Source organism: Chondrus crispus, genomic scaffold (genome assembly GCF_000350225.1).
Source record: "Chondrus crispus Stackhouse genomic scaffold, scaffold_21, whole genome shotgun sequence".
Lineage (NCBI taxonomy): Eukaryota > Rhodophyta > Florideophyceae > Gigartinales > Gigartinaceae > Chondrus > Chondrus crispus.
The window spans coordinates 82,449-108,452 of record NW_005179101.1 but is presented as its reverse complement, the minus strand read 5'-3'; the positions used below and the strand labels follow the sequence as shown (position 1 = coordinate 108,452).

Below are 26,004 nucleotides of genomic sequence, written 5' to 3'. Positions count from 1 at the left end.
GCCTCGCCAAACCCCACCATGTTTTCCTGGTTTTGGGACGCCTTGTCCTACCTCGGCCTGTACTACAAGAACGCCAAAATCCTCTTCCTCGGCCTCGACAATGCCGGAAAGACCACCCTCATGCACGTCCTGCGCGACGACCGCGTCGCCCAGCACATTCCCACCCAGATGCCCACGGCCGAGGAAGTCGTAATCGGCAAGATCAGGTTCCGCGCCTTCGACCTGGGTGGCCACGCCGCCGCCCGTCAGATCTGGAGGAATTACTATGCCAAGGTCGATGGCGTCGTCTTTCTCGTCGACGCCGTGGATCGCGAGCGTTTCCCAGAGGTTAAGAAGGAGCTGGATGCCTTGATCAACGATGAGATGCTCTCCGACGTCCCGTTTCTTATCCTCGGCAATAAGATCGACGTCGCCAGGGCCGCCAGCGACGAGGAGCTTCGTTCCGCCCTCGGCTTGCATCATTTGACTACGGGTCAGGGCAGTGCCCCAATGAGCGATATTCGCCCCATCGAGCTGTTCATGGTCTCCGTTGTGCGTAAGATGGGCTATGCTGAGGGTTTCCGATGGCTCAGCAACCACATCCCATGAACCGATCGCTCGGTCAACAATTGTGGGTATGACTAAAACTGCTTTCGGTCGTTGTGACGTTTATGTTCGGACTTGTCTCTTCTTTCTAATTTGGGGCCTCGCCTCAACCGCTCGCTCATCCTAGTGGCTTCTCACTCACCTTGCGTTGCGCCACCGCACTTTTTTCCCATAAGGTATGCTAATTCTGCCCTTCTTAGTTGAAGTTTCTCGTTGAGGCGCTCGCGCTGCAGCTCAATCCTCTCCGAATTGTAGTAGCTGGAGGGTAAAAACGTATTCATTACTACACATCGAACTGTTCTCGTTCTCCGTGTCTTCAAACTTCCGCATGTTATTCCTTTTAACACTTCTCGTAGCTTTCTCGCGACAATAGTTACTTTTGCCTCTGCACATCTTATGTCAACTTGCTAGACGGCGTCACCGGTCTCGCCAGTCGTCGCTGCATCGAATGGAGAACTCCGTCCATCAACGAGAAAGTCGTGAACGTGCCCCCAATGATGGCGCATAGGGATGTCAGAAACTCGTACCATCTTCTACCAGCTTGACTTATTACAACAGCTGTTGGTGATAAATCATACGAAAATCGAGTCTCGGGGACGTTGGGATCTGATTTGTATTGGTGGTTAGAGGTTGCCATCTGGTGCAATAAAAAGATTCAGACATATCAAAGCAGTTAGAAACGTGAAGCTGTTTGCAAGCGCTTTGGCCATACTTTCAAGCTGTGCATATAAGCATACCTGGTATCCGAGCACGTCCTTGCGTCTTCTCAAAGAGCCTGCCTGGTAGTGCGTTGAAACTACCTTGATATAGTGCTCATGGGACATGTGTTCCTTGTGGTTGATGAAGAGGATATCGTCTAGCGGAGAGATATTCACGCGAATATCCTTAGGTACGGCCATATACAAATCATGTTGCATTTCGCCGCCAAACGAGAGGTGATGGATCAAATGTGATGTATTCGTGCTCTTCTGGTCGAAATTGTGTGCATCACTCTTCGCGGAAATATGGAAGTTTCCGGGTACTCGGTTAACCAGCAATCGTCCGCCCAACAAGCACCCCTCCTGCCATTGGTACTTGAGGTTGTGGTCGTCCGGCGGTGTATCTGAGACTTTCTCGACATACTTTGAAAATGCCTCGACTGAGCGTTCGCCACCATAGTCTTCCTCTAAAGGATTGACACCCTTGAACATGATGAACGTGGGGTATCCTGTAATCTTTGTCGCCTGGCATAGTTCGGCATTCTTTTCGCAATCGACCTGCGCAATCTTTACGTTCGGTCGTATGCTTGGAAGGTGCTTCGCAAACTTGGACCAGACTGGCAGTGCCATTTTGCAAAACCCACACCACTACGTAGAAAACATTCATCGTAAGCATACACAAAAATGAAGGCGGTAAGAAAGATGCTGCAAAAACAAAAAGGCGCGGTTAACATTGAATGGAGAAGATGGTCACTTACGTTGACGTAGTATATAACAAAAGTGTACTCATTCTGTTTAAGATACTGTCCGTAGTTGCTCGACGTCAACTCGACAACCTGCTCCGGTAAATGCGCATCCTCGTGCTTATCGACAAGTTGGGTGGCGACCGTCCCCTTGTCCTTGTATTCTGTCAAATGGTTTTCGTTTTGCTCGTGGCCGAGAATAGTTTTGCTGATATCTGCATCGACGTTCAATTTTGCGTTTCCAAGATAATCCCAAACCTCTACGTTCGCGAAGCGGCACGGAAGTTCAAAGAAGGAAATCTCAAAGTTAATCTCAAGCTTAGACTCGGTGTTGCTGTCGAGAATGATGCGCGACTTGGTCTCGCCCTCCAGATATGTCCAAACCTCGCAAAACAGTACGAGGCCAATGATAGTAGCGACAGCTAACGAGAGCAGGCCGCCGCGGCGCGTCGCCTGCGTCAAGTCGACGGGGACTTTGCGGAACAAATCCAACATGGAGATCTTGAACATCTCGTGGTTTCGGTTCGGCGCGGGCCGCTCACTCTCGTAAGATCTTTTCTCTTGCCAACGCGAGTGACTTCGAATACGGGTCCGCTGGGTGATGTGGCCAGTTCAGACGCGTTTCGCTAGACGTTTATGTTGTCGGTTTCGCTGAAGAGGAATCACAGTTGCATGCGCTGCGGTCAGAATTTGCGTGTCAAAGGAATGGAAAGGTGATTTTCACCTCAGAGATGGAGGTTGAGGTGCGGTGCTGACGACAAAAGTTCACAGGTGCTTGCTTGTTCATCAGGGCATTGATGCGTGGCCCATTGGATAACCAGGCCGTGGACAAACGCGTGCTTGTGCTGCTTCGATAATATTGTTGTTCATCCTGAAAACTGGGAGAGACATCGAATTAATTTTCAGAAATAAGAAAAGTGCAGTGTGGTTTACTGTAGTACACGTACGCTATTGCATTGCATGCAGGGGGATGTCAGAGTTCTACAGTGTACTGTACATACTCCTTACAGTCGGCCAATGGACTGCACATCACAAACCTGTGTAGTACCCTTGATACGGTATGCGCATGTTGAAGTCAATCAACTGCCGGCGGAAGGACGTAAGCCATGGCAGGACGGTCGCCATCTCAGTTTCTCAGGGGTAACGTCAGTACATTACGGCAGTAGATGCACAGGCTTATATTCAATTAGTTGGTGAGGCTGCGATACTTTCCGTCTGAGTGAGCGTCCGCAGTGAAAATGCCTCATTCATCAAAGACACACATGAACAAAATGCGATAAAAATCTAAACGGGCATGCCCCATGCCACCTCTAACTACGCCTGCTTTGAGCAACCCGCAAACTCGTAAACACGACCTATTCCGTAGTAACAACACTTCACCTCAACATTGAAATCACTGTACCCGAAACGGCGACCGCCAACGTTGCATGACCTCCCCGCAAGCGGATCGCACGTTAACGTAATCAAGCAAGCCGCCGCGTCCATGAAGACCGATGCTGTTCGGGTGCTACTGTTCTAGCATAACTGTCTTGAGAACGAGCCTCATTGACTGAGACTCGCCTCTGTTTGGAATGCTTCATATGTCCAGTCCCACGCGTGCTTCGAATGTGGCCGTAGGACCGCAGCCGCACAAGTCAGATTGCTGAGCGATGCAATGACGATACCGGAAAGTTCTGGACGGGCATCGACGACCTTCTCCACAGCTCCAATGCGAGTGAGGTGCAAGCGGACGCTTGCGCATCAGTCGCGTTGGAGCTGCGCAGGGAGAGGAACCCGCCCACTTCCGTCTCGATATGGCTGAGAATGCGATCTACTTTTCTGGAAAACGAAGCGGTCAGACTTTCAACCACACGGCACTCTGCACTAAAAGGTCTTGCTCAGAGAGTTGTCGACCAACTGGCTTGCTGCTCGCTTGCTGCTCGTGGTTAAGTAGATCTTGTATTGTGCGATTGATCAAACGATCACCTCATTGCCCAAACGGTAATCTATCGTTCCATGTGTACACCCGTACACGTATTCTCGATTGTGTAAGCCAATGTGATGCTCTCATAACATCCAAGAAGCGTTTTTCCGCGGGCAGTTAAGTGGTTGTTGAAGAAAATGATTGAATAATGATTGACATCTACATGCTCAAATACAACAGAAATCTAAATAGTACTGCGTTCATACAATCAATATAAGCTGTAAGGACGGGACGACGGCGGGAACCCGCAACAATGTTGATTGTGTTACGGAGCGTCTAGACGAATGAAATGCACGACGGATCAAACTCACATTGCTGGCCATTGCTCCATTGGTGGAAAGGCAATTTTTCATTAGTCCGAGAATACGTGTCGCATTGCTGGGCTGCTGGGGACAGTACAGGATCGCGGTTGGGCGAGATCCCTCTAGAGAGACCACGTTCGGTATGATCAGCACGCCTTACACAAACTCATCAAGCTCGTTCGCTAGTGCCCCCTTTATCCGCAAGACACAAATACCGCATTGCGCGACACCGACGACGAGTGTGTCTGCCTCAGTTGACCTCTCCCCCATTAAATCTACCTGACCCACACCAGATCTGTCCGTCAGTTCCAACCAGTACAGCTTCAATTGTTCCCAGAAAAAAATTCCCTCCCACGCGAGTGCTCTGTGTTCAATGCACGTTGGTCGTTCACGATCTAGAGCCATGGCTTCTCTCCGCTTTTTCGTTGGCGCCTTCCTCCTGCTCGCCATTGCGGCGTGCTCTGCAGATGCCTCAGTCGACACCAGCGGTGTGGACTCTGGCCGCATGACTGCCGACACGCCCACTGCGGATGGGTCGTCCAAGCCATCTGGCGAAAAGTTCGAATTTCAGGCCGAGGTGAACCGACTCATGGACATCATCATCAACTCGCTCTACTCCAACAAGGACGTCTTTTTGCGGGAGCTCATCTCGAATGCTTCCGATGCGCTCGACAAGATCCGCTTCCTCGCCTTGTCTAACTCTAAGCTTCTCGGTGAGGGCGATCAGGCTAAGCTTGAAATTCGCGTGCGCGCAAACAAGGAGGCCGGGACGCTGGAGATCAGGGATACTGGTCTTGGTATGACGAGGGAAGATCTCATAAAGAATTTGGGTACCATTGCGAAGAGTGGCACTAATGCATTCTTGAAGAAGGCTGCAGAAGCGAAAGACACCTCAAACCTCATTGGACAGTTTGGCGTAGGGTTTTATTCCGCCTACCTTGTCGCAGATAAAGTTACAGTGACGTCGAAGCACAATGACGATAAGCAGTACGTTTGGGAATCCGGCGCAGAGCAAACTTTCACCATTTTCGAGGATACAGACGGCGAGCAGCTTGGTCGCGGTACCCGCTTGACCCTTCACATGAAGGATGATGGCGAAGATTATTTGGATGAGAAAAAGCTGGAGAACCTCATCAAGAAATACTCTCAGTTCATCGATTTCCCGATCTATCTCGAGACAACTGAGGAAGTGGAAGTTGAAGTGAAGGACGACGACGCGAAAGAATCTGAAACTGATGATGAAACTGAAGCTGACCCAAAGAAAGAGACTGAGGTAGAATCTGAGGTAGAATCTGAGGATGAAAAGTCTGGTGAAGAAACTGATGACGATGACATCAAGGTCGAAGACGGAGACGCGAAGGATGCCCGAGATGAGCCGAAGAAAACAACTGAAACCCAGAAGGTCTGGACGCGCCTTAACGAGAACAAGCCGATCTGGACCCGCGATCCCAACGAGATTACAAAGGAAGAGTACGATGCGTTCTACGAGACCGTTGGGAAAATGCCAGGTGCCCCACTAGCCCACACGCACTTCAAAGGAGAGGGAGATGTTGAGTTTAAAAGTATTTTGTACATTCCGAGCAAGCCGCCTCTCGAATTGTACAGTGGTGAACAGCAGGAGGAGAAAGATGCCATCAAGCTGTACGTTCGCCGGGTGCTGGTGACTGACAATTTTGAGAACGCATTATTGCCGCGGTATCTTGCTTTCATCGTTGGCATTGTCGACAGCGATGACATCCCGATCAACGTTTCTCGTGAAATGCTCCAAGAAAGTAAGATTATGAACGTCATCAAGCGCAAATTGGTCCGGAAAGCTCTGGAAATGATCAAGGGGATCATGAAGAAGGATGATGAGGAGCCCGAGGCAGAAGAAGAATCAGACGAGTCGAGTGATGAAAAGACGAACGAGAAGAAGGCCAAGCCCTACATCCAATTTTGGAATAAGTTTGGTAAGAGCATTAAGCTCGGTGTCATTGAAGATAGCGCAAACAGAGCTCGACTTGCGAAGCTCCTCCGCTTCCGCACTTCGAAAACTGACAACAAAGACCCCAATGATTGGGCATCTCTCGATCAATACATGGAGCGCATGAAGGAAGATCAAGATCAGATCTATTATCACTCTGGTGCAGATCTCGAATCCGTCAAGGATAGTCCATTCCTCGAGAAACTGATCAAAAAAGGGTATGAGGTTCTCTATTTGACACAGGCCATTGACGAGCACATGATCACGCAGTTGCTTGACTACGAAGGCACGAAGTTCATGTCAATTTCGAAAGACAACTTCAAATTTGGTGAGAAAGATCAAAAAGAAGAGAAGGAGAAGAACAAGGCTCTGAAGAAAATGTACAAGCCGCTGACGAAATTCCTGAAGAAGAAGTTGGGAGACAAGGTCTCCAAGGTGAGACTATCAAACCGGCTCAGTGATACAGTGTGTGTGTTGGCATCGGACCAGTACGGTTATTCGGCGAGAATGGAAATAATTATGAGGGCGCAAGCATTCGCGGACCCCGACAGTTTCGGATACATGACGCCAAAGAGTAAGATTATGGAGCTTAATGCACACCATCCGATCACAAAAGAGATGCTACGCCTTGTAGAAAGCGGAGAGGACGATGAAAGGGCAGCCGAGCTTGGGCATCTTGTGTACGACACTGCGCTAGTTGCATCCGGATATTTAATGCGGGACAGTGACTACAAGAGCTACGCAGACAGAATGTACAAGTGGATTGGTGAGAGTGTTGGCGTGGATCCGAGTGCGCCTATAGTGGAAGAGTACCCCGAGGAGGAGAAGGCTGACTCAGAGGAGGAGAAGGCTGACTCAGAGGAGGAGAAGTCTGATGGTGACGCAAATTTGAAGGAGGCATCTAGTAGTAGCGCAGACCCTGCTTCTGAAGACCACAGTGAGGATTCTTCTGAAGACCATGATGAGTTGTAGTACCGTAGTCGAACAAGAGTGGAGGATGAGGTATTTATGGCTACGGTTTCCGTCTTTTAAGTCGGAGAGGAGATTAGCGGATGTGAGTTAAAACCGAGCTACTACTCGTAGAGAGCGCAGAGGAAGAGATTGCTCGATTCACGTCATGAGGCACTGAACATAAACTTTTCGAGGTCCTAAGTTGTTGAGACGCAGGCGTGCCGCATCATTCTTGCAGAGCATCAAGCTATGAAGTTGTGTTTGAATACAGGTTTGCCCTGCGATCAATGACGATGGCTGACAATATCAACCACTCGCCACAGTATTGACAATTGCTGATTTCCGCCTAAAAATATAGAGGTGTAGGACGAAAAATCGTTGCTCTCATTCTACTTGCGTACTGGATTATCATAGTTCGCGAACGCCTCCCAGTCCTACGCGGCTTTACTGTAGCGTGCAACCTGAAGAAGAAGGTTATCCCTACGATGTGGCGATGAGATGAGCAGATTGATGATCGGGTATCTTGAGCTGCCCGAAACGTACTGTACCTTCGAAGGTACACCTTCGATGGTCAAAGGGAGAAAGTGCCTAGTGTTTTGAGAAGGGGCGAGAAATGATGTTGTCCATCATTTCCATGCAACTGGCAGAGTCGACGCCTTGCTCCCCTTCTAGAAGGCTCCGTTCAACAGGTTTGGTTTAACCATGACAACATGACAACGGCGAATATCATACCATACAGTGAGCCTCGTTACAGTCCCAGAATCTCTGGGACAGAAGCGCCCAAAGAAGGCCCAAAGAAGGCTACGATAGGTTCCCTACTACCCCTCGAGGGGTACAGTAATCATGGCGGCTATTTTAATGTGTTTTCAGTCCTGTTCGTCCTGAAGCCGCAGTCACCGGCGGAACACCACAGATGCGCCCAGATAGTCAGGCGCAGTAATGCGTCCACTACAGTATTGCTGTACAGCGTACCCTTGGGTACTGTACAGCAATACTGTAGTGGACGGTGGCAGTGGTAGAGCATTTGCGTACTGTACTAATGCTCTACAGTATCCTACCACTGCCACCAGCGCCCTCCCACCTCCTATACGGCGGTCCCCGTTTGGTAACACCGTCGAATCTCTCCTCCTCCCCCTCCCTCGTTTCATGACCTGCGCACCAACCCCGTCCGGCGGCCACAACCGGTACCCATCCCACCCTCACCATGTCGGACTCCGTTCCGTTTGACGTTGCCCGAGAACACTTTGAGCTCGCCGCTGACGACGACCACTCCCCATGTCACGGCGACACCCACGACCACACCCACGCTTACACTCACCCCCACCCAGATGCGCATGACCATCTACAACACCACGCCCAGGACGGAAAGGACGCCTCACCCTTGCGAAAGCGCCCCCACCAACATCCTCATGACGCCCATGACCACGACCATGACCACGACCATGACCACGGCCACGACCACGACCACGACCACGGCCAGAACTACGACCACGACCACGGCCATGGGGACGACCACAGCCACGACCACAGCCACACGCACGGCGGCTGCGGCCACGATCACTCGCACGACGGCTGGCGAAGGTATCTACCACACTCACATGGTCTAGAATCTCGCTTCCAATCCGACGCCCGCTCGCTCTCCATCGCGCTCTTTATCTTAGTCGCTGCGTGCACGGCGCAATTAGTCGGTGGTATAATTGCAAAATCGTCCGTGCTGCGCGTAGAGGCGTTACACTCGGCCTTAGATGGCGTGACGGTCGTGATCTCGCTTATCTCCGTGGTGGTCGCGGCGCGGCCGCCCACATCCAGATACAGCTACGGGTTTGCGCGCGCGGAGGTGCTGAGCGCGTTGATTTCGGTGCTGGCGCTTATTTTGCTGTGCATCAAGCTGTTCATCGAGGCGTTACAGCGGCTAGTACATATCCAGTACGGCACCAAGGCAGTGATCCATGTCGAGGGTAAGATCGTGTTTTTGTCGGAGGCGATCACCCTGTCCTGCAACATCTTCATGGCGGCCGTGCTGACGCGGGGCATCTCGAGCTTGAACATCCGGGCGTTGCGCGCGCACGTGATTGCAGACTCGGTGGAGAATATGGTGGTGCTGTTCGCGGGCTTTCTCATGTGGGCCAGGCCGAGCCTGAGCCTGCTGGATCCGATTCTGACGCTGGTGATCGTGGTGCTAATTGTGGTGCTGAATTTTGGGATTGCGAAGGAGAGTGTGAACGTGTTGTTGCAAGGGGCGCCGATGAACATCCAGATGGAGACGGACGTCGTGAAGCGCGTGGCTAAGGTGGAAGGCGTGTGCGAGGTGGGCGCGACACACGTGTGGACGGTGACGAGCGGGTTGTACGTCGGGAGCGTGGTGGTGTTCGTGGAGGAGGGCGGGGTGGCGTTCGAGGAGGTGGAGAGGATTCAGAGCGATGTGACGAAGGTGTTTCGGGGCGTGGGCGTGGAGGAAGTCGTCGTCGAGGTGAGAAGAAGGGGGCACATGGTGGAGGACAGCGTGGAGGACATGAGCAGCGAAGAGGTGGAGTATGGAGAGGTGGCGACGACAGAGGACTTGCTCGATGTGTAGTAGGCTCTCAGGTGTAGGTTATAGTGTGGGCTTGTGCGAGGTACAGTGTACTAGATGTTGTTCTTCTGCGAGGCGGAAGGGAGCATGTCCATCGATTGAGACTTTGTTGAATTAGTGGCGGCCTTCCCTCCACTTCCGTACTCCCTCCACCTCTACTCCACTTACGCCGAGTTGGTGAGAAGGAGCGCTAGAAGGAGCACGAGCAGGAGCCCAATTGCGGGTAGGAAGATCATGCCACGTGTCCACGGAATCATAGACGGGCCAGGGGTAGTATCTCAAGGGCGTCCGCAGCGGCTTTGTAGGGGGGTGTCGTTTCACCCCTTAACCGACGCCACCCCACACAGGAGATCCGACGGCCTCGTCTCGCGCGGCCCCATTCCTGCCCCTGTTCCCGCCTCCCTTCTTGAGCCCGTACGAGATCATCAACCCCCCCCCCTCTCGTCAAAACCCACCTCCTCCACCCCGCCACCCCGTCCCCATCTCCCTCCATCGCCATGCTCGCCTTCTCCGGCCTCGCGCCGCTCGCCCGCCCGGCCCTGCGCAGCGCCTTCGCGACGGGAGCGTCCGTCACGTCGACGCGCCGCGTCTCGCCGCGCCCCGCCCCGCTCATGTCGCTCGACCCGTCCACGCTGCACCACGTCACCTCGCACCTGCTCTCCCCCGACGCCGTCCGCTCCTTCTCCCTGCTCCTCTCCGACGCCGCCGTCGCCACGGGCGGCGCGGCCCAGGCCGTCACCGAGACGGCCGTCGAGGCGAAGAAGTCCGGCTGGTGGGACTCGTTCGTCGGCGTCGTGGAAGGCCTCATCGTGTCGTTGCACGGCGTCCTCAGTAAGGCCGGCGTGCCGGGCGCGTACGGCTTGTCTATTATTATGTTCACCGTCGTTATCAAGGCCGTCACGTTTCCCCTCAATTTTAAGCAGATGGAATCTACGATGAAGATGCAGGCCCTCTCGCCGCGCCTCAAAAAGATTCAGGCCGATTACAAGGACAACCCAGCCGTGCTCAATCAGATGACCGCACAGCTGTACAAGGACGAGCAGATCAACCCACTCGCCGGCTGCCTGCCCGTCCTGGCCCAGATTCCGGTCTGGATTGCTTTGTATCGCTCCGTGCTTAACCTCGCCAGCGACGACTTGTTGAAGGAGTCATTCCTCTGGTTGCCCAGTTTGCAGGGGCCCGTCTCCAAGACGGGGCAGGGGCTCAACACATGGCTCTATCCGCTAGTCAATGGTGCCCCGCCTATCGGATGGCATGACGCCCTCTGCTACCTAATTCTCCCCGTAATCTTGGTGGCGTCCCAGTTCTATTCGCAAAAGCTTATCCAGCCGCCCTCGGATGACCCACAGCAGCAACAAACCGCAAAGATTTTGAAGTTCATGCCACTGCTTATCGGGTGGTTTTCGCTCAATGTACCGTCGGGACTCGGTGTATATTGGGTCACCAACAACTTACTGTCCACCGCACAAACTGTTTATATTCGGAGTCAGTTACCGGAGCTTGCAAAGGCTGCCATCACACCAGTCCCGAGTGAGACTGTGGCGAGTAGCGACGTGCTACCAAGCTCCAGTACTTTGGATGAGGCGGACGGTTTCCGAAGTAATGGCGCCCCGACGAAGACTACGAAACCTAAGTCGAAGAAACGCCGCAAGAGAAGATAGTTGTATGTGCCGTTATCGTAGGTTTTATGGGGCATCATCTTGCAATGTGGCTGCAGTCGGGTTGCTGTCTCGTCTAGGAGTTTTGAGGATGCTGGGTGAAATTATATCCGTTTTGGTCATGTCCGAAAAGATATTGGGGTAACTGCGGGAATGTGGATGGGAAGTGTCAAGGATCATTATGCTATTTGTGTTGCTAATTACATCGCGTTCACAACTTGTCATCTGCGTCATTTTGATGAGACAATTGTTGCTTTCGATCGTGCTCATCTCTTGCCGCAGCTAGGGGTCGTAAATCATAAAGCTTAAATGCTGGCTCGCTCTCGTTTCTAAGCTCTACTTCTTGTGCCTTTGACCATATTGGTTTCCCCTTCCCTGGCTGCCCGCGAGGAATCACTTCTTCTGCGGGAGTGATGTTCCGTTCCGCACACGCTAGCAAATAGTCAAGACCGTAGCCCTCGTTCACTGAAAAGGCTTGTACTCTAGTAGTATCTTGTGGAGCGATCACAACTCCAATGGCACTAGGTTGCTTCTTCTGCAACCGCGCAAGCATCACAGAAGAGGTGAGAGCTACACGGCCTAGGTCTGGGCACATTTCAATAAAGCCCATGTGTGTCAAGCCCTTCTTGTCAAGTAGATCCGTAATATCTGCCCCGTATCGAATTCTGGACTTATCCGACGACGGCATCTGTGAAGGGATAACCAAGGCGGTAATACATATACAACTTACAGATGTGCCGTCGCCCCCATTCTGTCGTGGTTCAGGTCGACCTCCCAGAACCGCAATAGTACGCAAACCATTCGCCGTGTGTTCCACAGCAATTTTCTCAAAGAGATCCAAAAGACTCGTCGCAATCTCGATGCGCTGAGCTCTGGAGCGGCGTCGAGTAACAGGCTCTTTCTCTGACTCCTGATCAACATGTCTGTCGTCCGACAACAGGTTTGCTAATCGTTCCACATTTGCAAAACCCGTGTGTGCAATGCTTCTCATCTCCTTCACTACGGATTGGTTTTCAGCGAGTTCGTACTCTGGATGAGTGGGTAGCGTCTTGCAGATTAGCTGCAAAATACGGATCTGCAGCAGCGCAGCACGCTCTGTTTCACCCTTCTCTTCGACCTCGTTTGCCTGACGAACCGTCTGGCGTATGTTTCGCAGATATCTTGCAATGCTTATAGTAGGTTCAGCAGGGAGCACAGGGCACTTGTTGAAAAGTTTTTCGATGCCCATCTTTCTGTGGCTGGCCCTTACGTGAAGAAGACTAGTGGTGAAACACCGCGATGCAATTGACAAAGAACCAGGACGGCGGAACCGTTTCAATCAGGATGACGCGCACTTTGACGAGGTCAGGAATGAACTCAAGAGGTACGCACATGTGTATCTTAGTCCGGTGCAAACGGTAAGTTGCTCTACGGCAAGCGTCGCCAGCGGCCTCAGCTATATACGGAGTGCGCGTTGATACCGTATACAGCCTACGAGTGTGTTTGGTTGTGTCGGTCAAATAACCATGATTGGAAACGAAATAAAAGTACATTTTGAAATGCATGCCAGTATCTCACAACGCGAGAGCGGTTCTCTCATTCTGACCGTATTGCCTTTGGCACTAATAGCATAACCGACACGAAAACCGACATGGAAGGTTTTGCTTCAGTGCATCCGGCCACATGGTGAATCCGTACTTCTCATCAGTGATGTACGTACTGAACTAAACAATGCGAATGACGCTGAACTCTAAATAGCAGAGACAACTTGAGGGTGGGGGGCTTTCTGATCAATAAAATGCGTCTGCTACGCGAGCTACTATCTCGTTCCCTGGCAGATTGTCACACCCTACATCTATCTGTGAGCGATCCGCTAGCCTGCCCCAGACACATCAGAGTAATAGCTCCCGTTCAAAGTGATTAAGGATATGCAGCAGCAATATCTTCCGGGCTTATAGTGCAAGGGTACGCCCCTTCATTTCTTTAAGCTGCTCCCGGTTCGAAAAAGCCCTTAGTTCGCCCGGCCCGTACGTATCATCAGGACTTGGAGCGTGGTACGGGTTTCTTACCACAAAACGGGCTTTATGCCCTGGAGGCTCTCATCTTACACCCCCTTCTTGAACTGTTGACCTGAAGAAAGGTCTTCATTCTTTCAGACGGCAGACATTGTGTGGCACAATCATATTTAAATCCCCTCCCAATCCTCCTTATGCCGAGGACCGACGTGAACAATAGCTGGACCAGTAGAATAGCTGGCTCGCTAGGGCATCGTGATGGGGAATACGTTTTTTCGCTCATCACAGTGCCGCTTTGTACACCCACCACCTCGTGTCCCTTTCTCTCGTGACGAGGGGGAGCGTTCCAATCCGTTCGTAGCTACTTGGGTGCCACATCCCCATCTACCAAAATGAAACGATCTCCTGTTCTCTTCTTCGTGAGAAGCGGAAGAGCAAGGACTCTCGATCGTTCTGAGGCACTATTCATGGCGCACTATATTCATTTTGCTCAGAATTGTCGTTCTGGCATTCGCTATGATAACATGTGGTCTCGTCGACGATTCACGGCCTGACCTATCTCCCATGTACGCGTCCCGCGTAAACTGCCCGACATGCCAGCCGTCCACTAATAATACAAGCCAGGTACAAAGGCTACTCCGGGACGTTGCTCACCCACCGGGTAGTCGACGCATAATAGTGTTTCTCCAGTTTGGAGAGTGCGTTTGACACATTCCCGAGCAACTCCCCCATGTCATTCAACGAGTGGCGAGTCTCTTGGTCGTAAACATTGCGCATGAGCATGCATTCCCTATTCCTTTCTAGAAACTCCTGCACAATGACGGCAATTTTCAACTCCGAAACCAAACGCAGAAGCTCATCGGCCGCTTTTGCCAAGTTCGCCACTTCCACCTGGGACTGGAAATCGGTCCGCGCATTGGTAGCCTTGTCTTGAATCTCACAACAGCTGACCACATCCTGCCAAAAATGGAGACCAAACCAGCAAACAAGAAAGGTGAGAATCTAACCTCAGAAATTGGACATCGCTCATGGCACCTCACCCTACTCGAGTGGCGGCGGATGTTGTTGAAGTCATGAAGACTCCGTTCAAAGAAATGGGCATGCGTACCCGAAACGCGTTCAGCGCCTTCGTGACTTGATCATCCAAGCGCTGGTTGTACGCTGCCCGAACCTCTTCCGAGGATTGCGTGCGGCGCCCCGCGGTCGTACCCTGCGCTGGTTGGGATGACATTGCGCTTAGAACAATGGTTAGTTGAAATTCGGTGGCGCGGGTTGGCAACAGAGTGTTTTGCTACTTGCTAAATGCCTTCTGCCGTAAGCCAGACCGCCCTGTCCTACTTGTAGTTAGAGAACGCGGGGGGAGGCGGGGTGGGGAGGGGATTACCCCCCTGTAGCAGAGCAAAAAAAAAATTTTGATTTTTGCAAATCCACAAAAACTGTTCCGTAAAACTAAAAAGCCGGATACAAGAATGTCTTCTAGAGTGCGCGCGGATGAAGTGTAACTTATTTACTCTCCTAAGGCCAACTTCAGAAATCATCGGCATTGTTCTCCACAAGTCTTCTGCGGCTTGCGTGTTCGTTCAAAAGGTGTCGCATTCGGAGCAGATAGTCTACATCCCAAGGAATGGCGTGGCGAATTAAAATGAAAACGCGAAAGGCGCCCCCCGGCATTGAGCACGTTTCGGAGAAGCTAATAGAATTCGAAGCCCGAACGCGTGAGGCGCTGAACGAGCCCATGGACGACAAACGCAGGAATGAAATATCGTGGCCCATGCATCGTTTGCATTATGAGAAAAACCGGTACTTGTACGACATGCACTTCAAGGAAAACAAGATATCGAAAAAGCTTTTGGATTATCTTGTCAACCAGAAGCTTGCGGACGGGAAACTGATGGCGAAATGGCGGCGACCCGGATATGAGCGTTTGTGTTCTTTGATGGTAATTACAAAGTCAAACACGAACTTTGGGACCACAGGTGTTTGTCGTACGCCACTTCGCGGCAGGACTGGTCAAATCCTTCCCAACGTTCTCACAGGATGTGTGAGCTGCGCGTCGGGAGATGGAGGACCGATTTGGTGGAATGATCCAGTTCCAGAGATAGTCAAAGAACGTATTGCGGATGTCGATCCAGGGAAGGCACATTTGGTGACCGAGGAACAAGCCCAAGAAGAAGGCCACCAACGAGATGTGAGCTCTGGTACTCAAGGCGAAGAGGAAGATAGAGCGGAAAAAGGGGAAGAGCACTCTTAACGAAACCTTGCACATCCCTAACATGATTTGTATGTGCGTCGAGGAAAGCGTACAACTATTCTATTTTTTCATCATCGTGCGCGGGTTCTTGGAGCATCGTGGGTACAATGCTGCAAGAACCCAGCTCGGAGGCACAGAGCTCTACCAACGGCGGAGAAAGAGCGCAATCGGAAAGTCCGTGCAGCTACCCGATCTACAATGCGCACTTTTTTGGATTTTTTGGAAGCTGTGGAGTACAGCCGTAACCCGCGTCATTTTCCTTTGAGGCACGCCCCCGCGCAGCTACGCCCGTCTCTTGCTGCACACGTAGCTCTGTGCTCGCGCAGGGTCCGGCTGCTCTCCATGCTCTGCCTCTCCTGATGGAATCGCACAGGCATGAAGAAGGACGCGTTTTACCACCAAGCCCACAACTGGCTCCCAACGCGACGCAAGTCTTTATTCCTGGTGGGCTAATCGCTGATGACAATGAGTTCGGAACCCTCATCTCTGCATCGGTTGCTGAGGAATTCATTCCAAGAATTGGGGCTTCCACTGTTTCAATCCGCATATTGCCAATTGGTCAGAATTCTACAACCGCGCTGCATCGTGCCGTAAAGGCCATATCCGAAACTGTCAAAATCCCTCAAGTCTTCAGATACATTGGGGTCTGGCAGGTATCATCTTCCGAGACGTGGCTGGTGTCTGAACTCAGGAAGAGCGTGTCTCTGCGTAGTCTCTTCTCGTATATTCGTGATGCCGACGTTGAATCCATAATCGCCCACGTGGCAACGGAGTGCTTGAAGGAATTGCGAGTTCTCCACAGAGAACACAATCAACCCCATACAAACCTGCGACCAGAGAATATTCATTTATGCGAAAGTGGGACTATATCTTTCAGTGACGTGGGGATTTACCACGTTCTAGTGGACATATTACCGTCAGGGCGTTCACTACCGGGAGTAAAACTGTGGCCTTTCCCGAATGACATACCGAAGCTCCATTTTCGGGCTGATATTTGGGATCTTGGAGTCGCTTTCTTAGAGCTAGTCGACGGTGGCGCGGCAGTAGCCCGGTTATTACGATCCGGAAGAGACATTCCAAGCCTCAGTAACCCATCGCGTTGGTCTCCACAATTCAACGGCTTTATCACCGCCATGTTCTCGCGTCCAAGCAATCGAGATAAACTCCTTGACGAATTGCTAAACCATCGATTTATTGCAGAATCAACCTCACCTGCCTGCGAGGCCGCGATGACAGCCTACTTTAAAGGCCGAGACGAACGCATACAAGGCCAATTCATGAATGATACGATAAGTAGTCTGTTTCGCCAGAACTCTGCAGTGGTGAGGGCCCCTCTGATTAACATTGATGACATTTCTACGGACCAATTCACTTTTGATCATTGGCAAGGGTCTGATTCAAGCCGTCCCACGGCAGAACTGTCTATCTTGCGCATGGTGCAGACAGCTCAGGAACGACCGCTTCCCAGTGACATTGAGGAAAATAAGGTCCTCTCCCACACGATCCGAACGCTTGAGACATTCCTGGATACCGCAGACATGATATAACATTCTCGAAAAGCCACAACGGCATTCCGAGTCTAATGCCACGATCATCACCGTACCCATGTTCACTGTATCAGATCTGCGAATCTGTCGACAGAGCTGATACAGTGAAATCTGACATTCAAGAAGTTTGTTCGACATCGTCAGCATTGCCAGGCACACTGTTCGTCTCTGCAGGGGCCTGGCGTCAAATCGCTTTCACTATGATGCGGTTTCCGCGCTCGGGTCAAAGGTGATTGGCAGATAGGTAAAGGGACCAATTCCTGTAGGCAAGCTCTAAACCTGATCAGCGTGCCCTCCGCTCCGTGTCTCGTGACATGAATATGTATTTTCTAGAGGTCAGTCCTCTTGCCGCGTCCAATTGACGAAGCCGGCGGGCTTGAAACGACTACCATTTCGCACTGCATACTTCGTCGGTAGTTTCGCAAGATGCAGAGGAGTTTGCATCTGATTTATGATGAAGACTTTGCGGGAAATTGAATAATCGACTGCTCTTTCCTGTGGGTCCCATCAGCGTTCAACGAGACAGGTGATGCTTGTCATCTTAACCAGGGCACAGTGTCTAGTAGTCTTCCACATAAAAGAATCGAGGGTAGGTCCACAGGCGACAATCCCTTCTTTCTCTCCAGAGGCGGCATACACCCATACAGACCAGTCACGATAATGGGATCGCTGTCACCCAGTGCCGTTATTACAAGATATGAAGCTAACTTGTGCATTCCAATAACCCTGCTCCCGACAGAGCCCTGAAGTCACTAGTTGTGATAGCCGCAAGACAAAAAATTCCAACCGGAGGAACGCCATGCAATTGCGAATTAGTTCCATCACAACATATATTACTTGACAAGCAAGGGCTGACTGGGCCCAAGTCATGCAGTTTCAGAACCACAGAAAATATAGCAGTTTTCTCACGGGTCGTCCACACAGTGTTGATTAGTTCTTGCGCCGCGGTCATAGCGTGCTGGTGGAGAAGCCCACTTCCTATTCCACATATACTGTTGCGACATTGAGTCCGTGTCTGTCTTCAAGTGTTCTTCGCGTCAGTTCGATAGAGGTTGAAGCTCCCCCCTTCTGTAGACACTCTATGAAAGTAGAACAATGAGCAGAGTCATTGGGTTGAGAGGACGGACAAAATGAGAAGGTATTCTTTCTGTAGTAACTCCTCTGTTCCCGCAATGTCTCAGAATTACATCCGCAATCTGTACCACGCTCTAGACTAGTGGTAGCAACAAGAAAAATAGAAACCACAAAAGGATAATTGTTTATTCATAAGCATCCGTCCTCTCCACAATCTTCGCTATCATATCATGTCGCCATCATGTTACATTATCCCAAGCAGCTTAGCAGACTTCTGTGATCAAGGCCATGCACTCACCTCACGATGAATATGGTCTTGCATGAAAGTTAGCTTGAAGCTAGGAAGCAAGCACGACTGCGGTAATCACCCCAAAAATCGGTCTTGCCAAGGAAGAAGGCTTTCGCCTCATCCCCTTCTATTTCCTTTCCTTTCTCCCTTCCAGATACTTATGCACATGGTACAATTAGACGGCCGGGGTGGCGCCAATGTTTTCAAAGACACCTGCAATGATATCCTTGACACCGCTGGCGGAGGCAGAGGCGACGATGGCAGCGACAACAGCAAAGAAGAAGGCGGTGTTGGAGTTCATTTTTGTGGGTTCGGGTGGTTGGAGTGAGAAAGAAGAGGTTGAAGAGTTGAAGATGTGGATTGCTGTGGTAGGATGGAAAGAGAAATATGTGGTTCCGTACTTCAATTTATACAAAGATCGCACAGATGAAAATAGCTGTCTACAGCTTAAGAAAGGAGGCTGCCCTCAAAGAGAACACAATTCAGTAGGTGGGCCTGAATGAAGAGCATTGTGGAGGCTTTTGTCACAAAGAGCTAACCTACTTTCGTTGGCGATAAGTTGCCCCATAGAATTACTCACTATGAGGGACACAAATCGTGAATCGAAACAGGCGCAATGGTTATGCCCACAGAAGAAAGATATTTCGTCGTTTCCTGTTCAAGTTACGTAGGGGCAGAGCCGCCCGTTGCAATTTACAAAACAAATCTAAACGACAGTAGCTAAACCCTTCCCGTCCATGGAGAATGGCCATTTCGGCCTTGAAGCTGTTATCGCCCTTGTAGAAATCTCCATGTCAAGGGGTTGTAAAATATTGTATAACTTGCGCCTCATTAAAGAGATGGGTTGTACTCTTCCAGCCTTTTGGGGTGGGCCAAATTCCTTTAAGACAAGAATCTTGTGAAGAGCTATGTCGGTTTAGACAAGTGAAATTTGCTAAAGTGCCTGTGCAGGTTGTGTACCGGCTGAGGAGACATGTAGGGGTTGTCTACTGGCTACGAGTGCAGGTAGACAAACGCACCGTGACAGCGGGGACAAACGGGGGCAAACTCAAAAGGGCTTGGTGGGGTTGAGCGCAGTGCAAAAATTGCGGATGTCCGCAAATTTGTTGATGCCCCCTAAATCATCACGAACCGGGGCATAGGGCTATTGCCGAAAATGTCTGCACCACAGTGCAGACAATAATCAATCCAACAATTTTACTCGAACCGACTGTAATTACAATGGCTGACAGTCGCGGTAGCAGCCGGTAGACAAGCATATTGCCAGGGAACCGCTACTAGCAAGTCGATACTGTAATACCATGTAATTAGTTGATCATACCCAGATTTGGTCATTATCACCCACGTGGATCCCGCTTCGAATAAACGGATCCCGCTTTGACCCGCATTCCCAAAAGGGCCGTCGCAATTGCCTGAGGATGATAGTAATTTGCAATGGCATTCTATTTTCGTCTAACTGACAAATGTAGATAGTGAAACTTGTAATAAAGAGTTGTAAGCCACGTCCTTGACCTCCAAGTGTACTAATCTTTGCCAACTGCTGGTAGATTGTTACTCGCTGACATGCTGTCAGAATGTCGGTAGTTTGCAGCGTGAACGAAATCTGCAGCAAACTTTTGAAACTATTCAGAAGAACGGGAAGATTGCTCATGAGAGCAGCAACTCAAGAAATCGCCTGACCTATCGCTCAGTTCGCTCTTTCGCATTCGCCGGACTCCCCTGGATCTTGATTTTCCTAGAACATATTTACAGCTTTCCGCCGTCCGACCCTGCCTACGATTCCGCAAAATATCCCAATATCATCCCTCACTCACTCTCTCCCTCCACTCTCTCCCTCCCTCACTCCCTCACTCTCTCACTCTCTCCGTCCCTCCCTCTGTACCTCCATCCGTCCCTCCCTCTGTACCTCCATCCGTCTCTCCATCCGTCCCTCCCTCCGTCCCTCCCTCCGTCCCTCCTTCCGTCCCTCCTTCCGTCCCTCCCTCCGTCCCTCCCTCCGATCTTTCGTCCCTCCCTCCTGCCTCGGTGTGCCTTCCCGTCTCCTTGTCTCCCCGCTCCTAGTCTCCCCGCCTCACTCCAGGTTCTGTGACCAAGCCCCGAACCTGCGGCCCCATCTCGTTGACCGCACCGCTCTTCTTCCCATCCCTACCCGCTGCCCGTTCCCTCCGGATGTCCCCGCAATGGCCTTCGTGACCCCCCTCGTGCCCATTGCAGTGAGCGCCGCGCCGCGTGCGCCCGCCAGCTCGTGCTTCCTGGGTGCGCCTCTGCAAGTGCTCGTGTGCGTGGTGCCGCGCCGCGTGCAGCCCGCATGTCGCCGTGTCGCACCGCGCTGCTCGAACATGGGCCTCCAGTTCCCGGACTGCGAGGTCGACGAGAAGCTGCACATCGGCGTCATGTACACCCGCTGAAACGCGGAGTTTGTCGGCGCCATGTTCAAAGACGTCAAGGATACGCTTTCCGACAACGGGCTCAAGGAGGGCATCGTTGTGCTCATGGAGGTGCCCGGCGCCTACGAGCTGCTCATTGCCGCGCGCCTGATGTACGCGTCGCAGAAGGTCGACGCTGTCGTGTTCTTGGCCGTGTTCATGAAGGGCGCGACGGACCACTACGAGAACATCACCAGTGCTGTGACCAACTGGCTCGTGGACTTGCAGCTCACGCTGTCCACGCCGATCTTGTTTGGCGTCCTCACGTGCAGGGTTGAGGCGCAGGCGGAGCCGAGGAGCAGGGGGATTAGGTGCGTAGGATCTACTGGAGAGTAATCACAATTTGTGCTTACCCTAACTGACGTCAAACTTCAGCGGTGCGATGCTCTTACTACTAAAGGCATTACTGCGTACAGCCTAAAGGGCACTGGGGCAGGTTGAATCTCAAATCATGTCGTGGCTTTTTATCGTGATTGACACCTCTGCACTGTGCGGAGATATCCCATATTTCGCCTTGGGGAGGGTAGGTAGGGTGATGGAGACGGGCATTTGCGGCAATAGGATGGAGGGATTGGGGTGAGGGTAGAAGAAGGCGGGAAATGCTGGATTCAAGGCTGGAGGTCAGAGCCCCGGTCGGGCGAGTTGTCCGTGTCTTCATCTGAAAACCCCCAGAGATCTGACTCTTCACTTTCAGAGATGTTATCGTCTGACCCAGCCAGACTTCCGCCAGCGGAGCTGAGGTGAAGACTTGAACCGGGGCTTCCTGACACGCTCGCGGAGAGTCGTGAAATCTGCTCGTTCTCCATGTCGGCCTCTCCGTCCGACAACTCTATACGGTCCACTGGCGAGGCTCCCAGCTGAATGCGTAGATTCCAATAGCAAAACATCAGCTTCCTTACCTTCTCGTTCTTGAGTCTATTTCGCGGCTTGGTACTAATGCGCTTCATAGCGCTGAAGCTCCTCTCGACCGCACACGAAGTCGGTGATGCAGAAAGGACACGCTGTGCAAACTGCTTGAATTCTAGGTCTCTGCAGAGGCAATCGGTCCAGTATTGAAGCGGACGACCGATGTAGAACTTCAGAGCAGCATCATTCCCTGACAGGCGAATATTTCTCCAGCTATAATGCTCTACTGAAAACGCGTTCATTAGCTTGGCCTCTTTAACCTTGGCGAGCAAGTCGTTCGGAAACATGGTTCTACAGTACTGCTGAATAACATTGCCAATTCTCCCGCGATAATCAAAGGTGCCAAACTTGGTAACGCCTGCGTTGGGGTCCAAGCAATGTGCAGCCCAATGAATGTCCTGTAACAAAAAGACTTTTGTTGAAGCGCTCACTGGAACGTCTCTCCTCCTCCTGTACACACCTATAATATCTTGTTTCTTCCATTCGGCCAATCGCAGGTTCTCGATATCTGTCTCTAAATTCATAGTGAGGGGTAGGACGTCATTGATCTGAGCAGAGTCAGCGTCCAATTTTCGTAGGTACCGTCGGAGAACTTGAAGGACAGAGTGTACTTCCAATACCTCAGCGAAAAACGTCTTGCACATTATAGGAAGGACGAAGTCCTCCTCCCTTTTTTTCCTTCGTGACGCTGGCACGTAGAACGGGTTGTCTTAGAAATCTTTTTTTGCTCTGGCGCAGTACCAATCACCCTCAGGAGAGCCGGGCGTGCACGAATGAAAGAGTTCAATACTGTCGTGCACTACAGCCACGTGTGGCGGCTGTAGGCAGAGCGACGCGCGTTCGTACGCGTAAGGGAATTCGGGAGACCACCCGGTGGATGACCGGAACCGGGATCTGGGCGCGGCTTGCGCGGTAGAAAGGTAGAACTAGAGTCAGCAATAAAGAGGAAGAATTAAAGGAAAAACAGGACGAACAGAGCGGACAGCACAGTAGTTAACGTAGCGCTCGCGCGGTATGGTCGACGCGCGCGGGGAAGGCAGTTGAGATTCCAGGGGTGTAGATGGCTCGGTCGGTATGGGCGAGCCAGTACCGAGTCGAGGCTACAACCTGGAATCCAGAAACCAAGGTAAAAGACCCGAGGCTTCGTGCCTCTTTACTTTGATTCTCGGGTTGACTATCTAGTCCCCCGTCGCCGTAATGGCGAAGCTAACTTATACTGTAAATTAGAATAACTAGGAAATAACGGTTGTAGGCCCGAGGGGACCAAGTACAGCCCCCATAGGCCCTATGAGTTGCGGAGGGATTACACGTGTCCACGGGGAGGTCCGGTAGAGCGGCAGGGGAGTCCACGTGTACCCGTGGTACACGTGGTGGCGGCGAGCGCGATTTTGGCGAGATTCGCACAGCTGTCCCGGTACCGAGTACAGTGCACTACAACTACTCGTTCAGCGAATGCGAATCGCGTGGCGGACATTTGCTCCACCATTACTGCAGTGCGATGCAGCGCTCGTACTTTGCGCATGTGCATTTCAAGTCGAGTCATTTGCTCAGAATTGGGAGAGCTTCCTCTCATCTCCCCCTCCTTACGACGCAAGCCCACCATCACCAAGCCATTGTACTCCTGTATACACTCAATTAGCCGGGCCTTCAGCTTCTTATGACTATGCACCATAGTGACGACATGCGAAACCTTATCAATGACGGTGGCCATCCAGCCAAGCTCTGACACGTTTTCGATAAGAAGATCGGCCACATGGCTCTGATTATTCACGCTAAAGCTTCCCCGGTTGCGGCTGGCAAACTGCTCCCTCGTGTTAATACATGGCTGTGTATTGTCACTAGTGATAGCACACACCTTGTCACCAATTTTGTAGGATGCGAGCGTCTTCTCAACTATTTCTAAATAATCCGCAGCTCCCAACTTCCGTGACCCAGAGTATTCCGTCCCAATCATAAAAGGGAGTTTCTCTATTCCGTCCATTCCAGAGTCAACTTTTAACGTAATGTTTGTGACAGATTGTCTTGTGACATCCTCCCAACCATCAAACATCACTGTAGCAAACCCCCCCCCCCAGCTCAGAGCTTCATGGATGCATCTTTTAACGTGCCCCTGTGTGTCGTCGTAACAGTTGTTTAGGAGCTCGCCGCCAATTTTTTGGCAGAAGGGAGGTTTTTCTCGATATCCGGATTGAGCAGGGCCGGCATCTCTCTCTCAAGACTCGTGAACTTCCCTGTAAGCTTCTCGAAAAGCGAAAACGGACGAACCCGGAGCACAACGACCTTGATTATGGCTTTCATCAGCCGTTCCACCCCCTCCCCGTCCAGCACAAATGGTTTAACTACCACCTGGCTTAAGTCCGTGCGCTGGCGCTTACCTCCATTTCTTTCGCTGCTGTCTTTTTGGGAAGGCGGATTTGTGTTTTCGACGGCTCTGCCCGCGGAGAAGGATGAGTTTCTCAACGAATGTCGGCATGCGCGAACATCTGTACTCGACAGAGCAACTGACAACGCTGATCTTCTTGAGGTCACTGCGTGTACATTCTTGGCGTATGCGGAGCGTGCGAAGCTGGGAGCTTCCAGCAACTGCCGTCGCTCAATCTCTGGCATTGTGCAATGTGGCGGTTTTGCGAGTCCCAGTAAATGCAGTACAAATCTGTGATGGTATCGCACGAATACCTTTTTACCGCAAAATATGCAATGCCGAAACTTTGATTGAGCCTCCCCGCAGTGCCTGGAATATTTCCAACCAGCACTGCGAAGCTTGACCCCGAAATGTGTAACCCGAGAGCATCGCGCGCGCTGCTCTGTCGTCTCTGATGCTTGAATGCCCCCCGTATTTCCATCCTCACATATCAATGAACTCCCGTCTCTTGCAAAAATTTCCAGTAACTCAGATTTGGCCACAAGATATACAGTTCCATGAAGCTCCTTGAGAATCAAGTTCTCCAACTCTCCATCCATGGCTTCAACCCTACCGACGGATAAGGTCTCTTCCTCCATCATACCCTCTTGTGTGGGCTGCATCGGGAGAGCAGGTTGCACCTGTTTCTCTGTTGCGCTTCGGGCACATCTGGATACTGTAACCTTCCGAATGACACTGCCATGGGTGGTACAACTTGATTTACGTTAGAAATTGGCATGCAAGTCAACATAACAGGCACGCCGTACACAGGAAACGATGCGCTCGAGGGATTCGAGCCTGCAAGTGCAGCAGATCCTTCCAATCCATGTCCTGCACTTGTTCGCGGTGATGAGGGCATCAGAGGGTACGGTTGGCGAGGGAGGAAGAAAACTTCGAGATGCTCACGGATGTGAGCGTGGGGACAATAGTCGAGGTGGCCAGGTGGGGGCCAGGTGGGAGCAGTATTGTAGGCGGACGATAGAGCCGCAAAGGGCGGTGAGGAAGCCGTAGTGTACTATCTCTTTGTGAAGCGTAGCTCGACAACGCCGCCAAGTAATTACACATGTGCGGGTTGAGGGGCAGCGGTCACCAGCGGTAAAGTCAAAAGTGGTAAGGCGGGAAGGGGGCGGGCAGCCAAGGGGTTAAAGCGGAGGCGGAGGGTTGGTGCGATGGATCTGGGAGCGAGGCTTGGCGAGGAAATTCTGCAAAGCAATAACACAGGTTTGGGTTGAGGGGCAGAGGTCAGCAGCGATAAAAGTCAAAACCTGTACAGCGAGCAACGAGCCGGCAGCTGACCGGCGACAGAGGCGGAGGGTTGGTGGCTGGATCTGGGAGCGAGGCTTCGGGAGGAAATCTTGCCAACCAGTAGCAGCGAGGTGAAGGTGAAGGGCTCTGATCAACCGCCGAACGGTAATAGCTGAGGCGGAGAGGTGTTGTCGTTGGATTTTGAAGGGAGGCGTGCGAGGAAGCGCTAATGAGCAGTAGCAGGGAACTGTGAGTTGTTGATCGGTGGGCGGCGGCGGGCGAGCTGTAGAAGTAGGCGCAGAAGCGAGTGAGCGGAAAAGGGGAATGGCTGATGGCAAAAATGGGGTGACGGCTCAATAGTGGAGGAATGTTTTTCCAGTTCGTCACTACCTCTACGACGTACCGACCGGAAATTAAAATTTTCAAATCTTTTCAA

The 26,004-nt window shown here is 51.7% G+C and overlaps 12 protein-coding genes; 8 read left to right on the top strand and 4 right to left on the bottom strand.

The window, feature by feature from the left end:
• Positions 1 to 18: 18 nt before the first annotated feature.
• CHC_T00009285001 (small GTP-binding protein Sar1) lies at positions 19 to 588 on the top strand. Its single transcript, XM_005715650.1, has one exon. It carries the CDS (start codon positions 19 to 21, stop codon positions 586 to 588), a length of 570 nt encoding a protein of 189 aa, XP_005715707.1.
• A 32-nt stretch (positions 589 to 620) lies between these two features.
• On the bottom strand, positions 621 to 2,536 carry CHC_T00008721001 (Protein disulfide-isomerase, PDIA-6 Membrane). XM_005715649.1 is given in 4 exon segments: positions 621 to 979; positions 980 to 1,222; positions 1,323 to 1,931; positions 2,042 to 2,536. The coding sequence occupies 3 exon segments, from the start codon at positions 2,534 to 2,536 to the stop codon at positions 980 to 982; spliced, it is 1,347 nt and encodes a 448-aa protein (XP_005715706.1). The 3' UTR covers positions 621 to 979.
• Positions 2,537 to 4,447: 1,911 nt separating this feature from the next.
• On the bottom strand, positions 4,448 to 4,798 carry CHC_T00004018001 (hypothetical protein). The gene has a single exon (XM_005715648.1). The coding sequence runs from the start codon at positions 4,796 to 4,798 to the stop codon at positions 4,448 to 4,450; it is 351 nt and encodes a 116-aa protein (XP_005715705.1).
• An 82-nt stretch (positions 4,799 to 4,880) lies between these two features.
• On the top strand, positions 4,881 to 7,429 carry CHC_T00004017001 (hypothetical protein). XM_005715647.1 is given in 2 exon segments: positions 4,881 to 7,226; positions 7,227 to 7,429. The coding sequence occupies 1 exon segment, from the start codon at positions 4,881 to 4,883 to the stop codon at positions 7,224 to 7,226; it is 2,346 nt and encodes a 781-aa protein (XP_005715704.1). The 3' UTR covers positions 7,227 to 7,429.
• A 669-nt stretch (positions 7,430 to 8,098) lies between these two features.
• On the bottom strand, positions 8,099 to 8,353 carry CHC_T00004016001 (hypothetical protein). Its single transcript, XM_005715646.1, has one exon. The coding sequence runs from the start codon at positions 8,351 to 8,353 to the stop codon at positions 8,099 to 8,101; it is 255 nt and encodes an 84-aa protein (XP_005715703.1).
• A 56-nt stretch (positions 8,354 to 8,409) lies between these two features.
• CHC_T00004015001 (hypothetical protein) lies at positions 8,410 to 9,780 on the top strand. The gene has a single exon (XM_005715645.1). It carries the CDS (start codon positions 8,410 to 8,412, stop codon positions 9,778 to 9,780), a length of 1,371 nt encoding a protein of 456 aa, XP_005715702.1.
• Positions 9,781 to 10,011: 231 nt separating this feature from the next.
• CHC_T00004014001 (hypothetical protein) lies at positions 10,012 to 10,716 on the top strand. Its single transcript, XM_005715644.1, has one exon. It carries the CDS (start codon positions 10,012 to 10,014, stop codon positions 10,714 to 10,716), a length of 705 nt encoding a protein of 234 aa, XP_005715701.1.
• A 2-nt stretch (positions 10,717 to 10,718) lies between these two features.
• On the top strand, positions 10,719 to 11,438 carry CHC_T00004013001 (hypothetical protein). Its single transcript, XM_005715643.1, has one exon. The coding sequence runs from the start codon at positions 10,719 to 10,721 to the stop codon at positions 11,436 to 11,438; it is 720 nt and encodes a 239-aa protein (XP_005715700.1).
• Positions 11,439 to 11,442: 4 nt separating this feature from the next.
• CHC_T00004012001 (hypothetical protein) lies at positions 11,443 to 11,580 on the top strand. The gene has a single exon (XM_005715642.1). It carries the CDS (start codon positions 11,443 to 11,445, stop codon positions 11,578 to 11,580), a length of 138 nt encoding a protein of 45 aa, XP_005715699.1.
• Positions 11,581 to 11,646: 66 nt separating this feature from the next.
• Positions 11,647 to 14,752, bottom strand: CHC_T00004011001 (hypothetical protein). XM_005715641.1 is given in 3 exon segments: positions 11,647 to 12,663; positions 12,664 to 14,386; positions 14,538 to 14,752. The coding sequence occupies 1 exon segment, from the start codon at positions 12,661 to 12,663 to the stop codon at positions 11,647 to 11,649; it is 1,017 nt and encodes a 338-aa protein (XP_005715698.1). The 5' UTR covers positions 12,664 to 14,386; positions 14,538 to 14,752.
• Positions 14,753 to 15,053: 301 nt separating this feature from the next.
• Positions 15,054 to 15,680, top strand: CHC_T00004010001 (hypothetical protein). Its single transcript, XM_005715640.1, has one exon. It carries the CDS (start codon positions 15,054 to 15,056, stop codon positions 15,678 to 15,680), a length of 627 nt encoding a protein of 208 aa, XP_005715697.1.
• A 359-nt stretch (positions 15,681 to 16,039) lies between these two features.
• CHC_T00004009001 (hypothetical protein) lies at positions 16,040 to 17,847 on the top strand. XM_005715639.1 is given in 2 exon segments: positions 16,040 to 17,227; positions 17,228 to 17,847. 1 exon segment carries the CDS (start codon positions 16,040 to 16,042, stop codon positions 17,225 to 17,227), a length of 1,188 nt encoding a protein of 395 aa, XP_005715696.1. The 3' UTR covers positions 17,228 to 17,847.
• Positions 17,848 to 26,004: the final 8,157 nt, after the last annotated feature.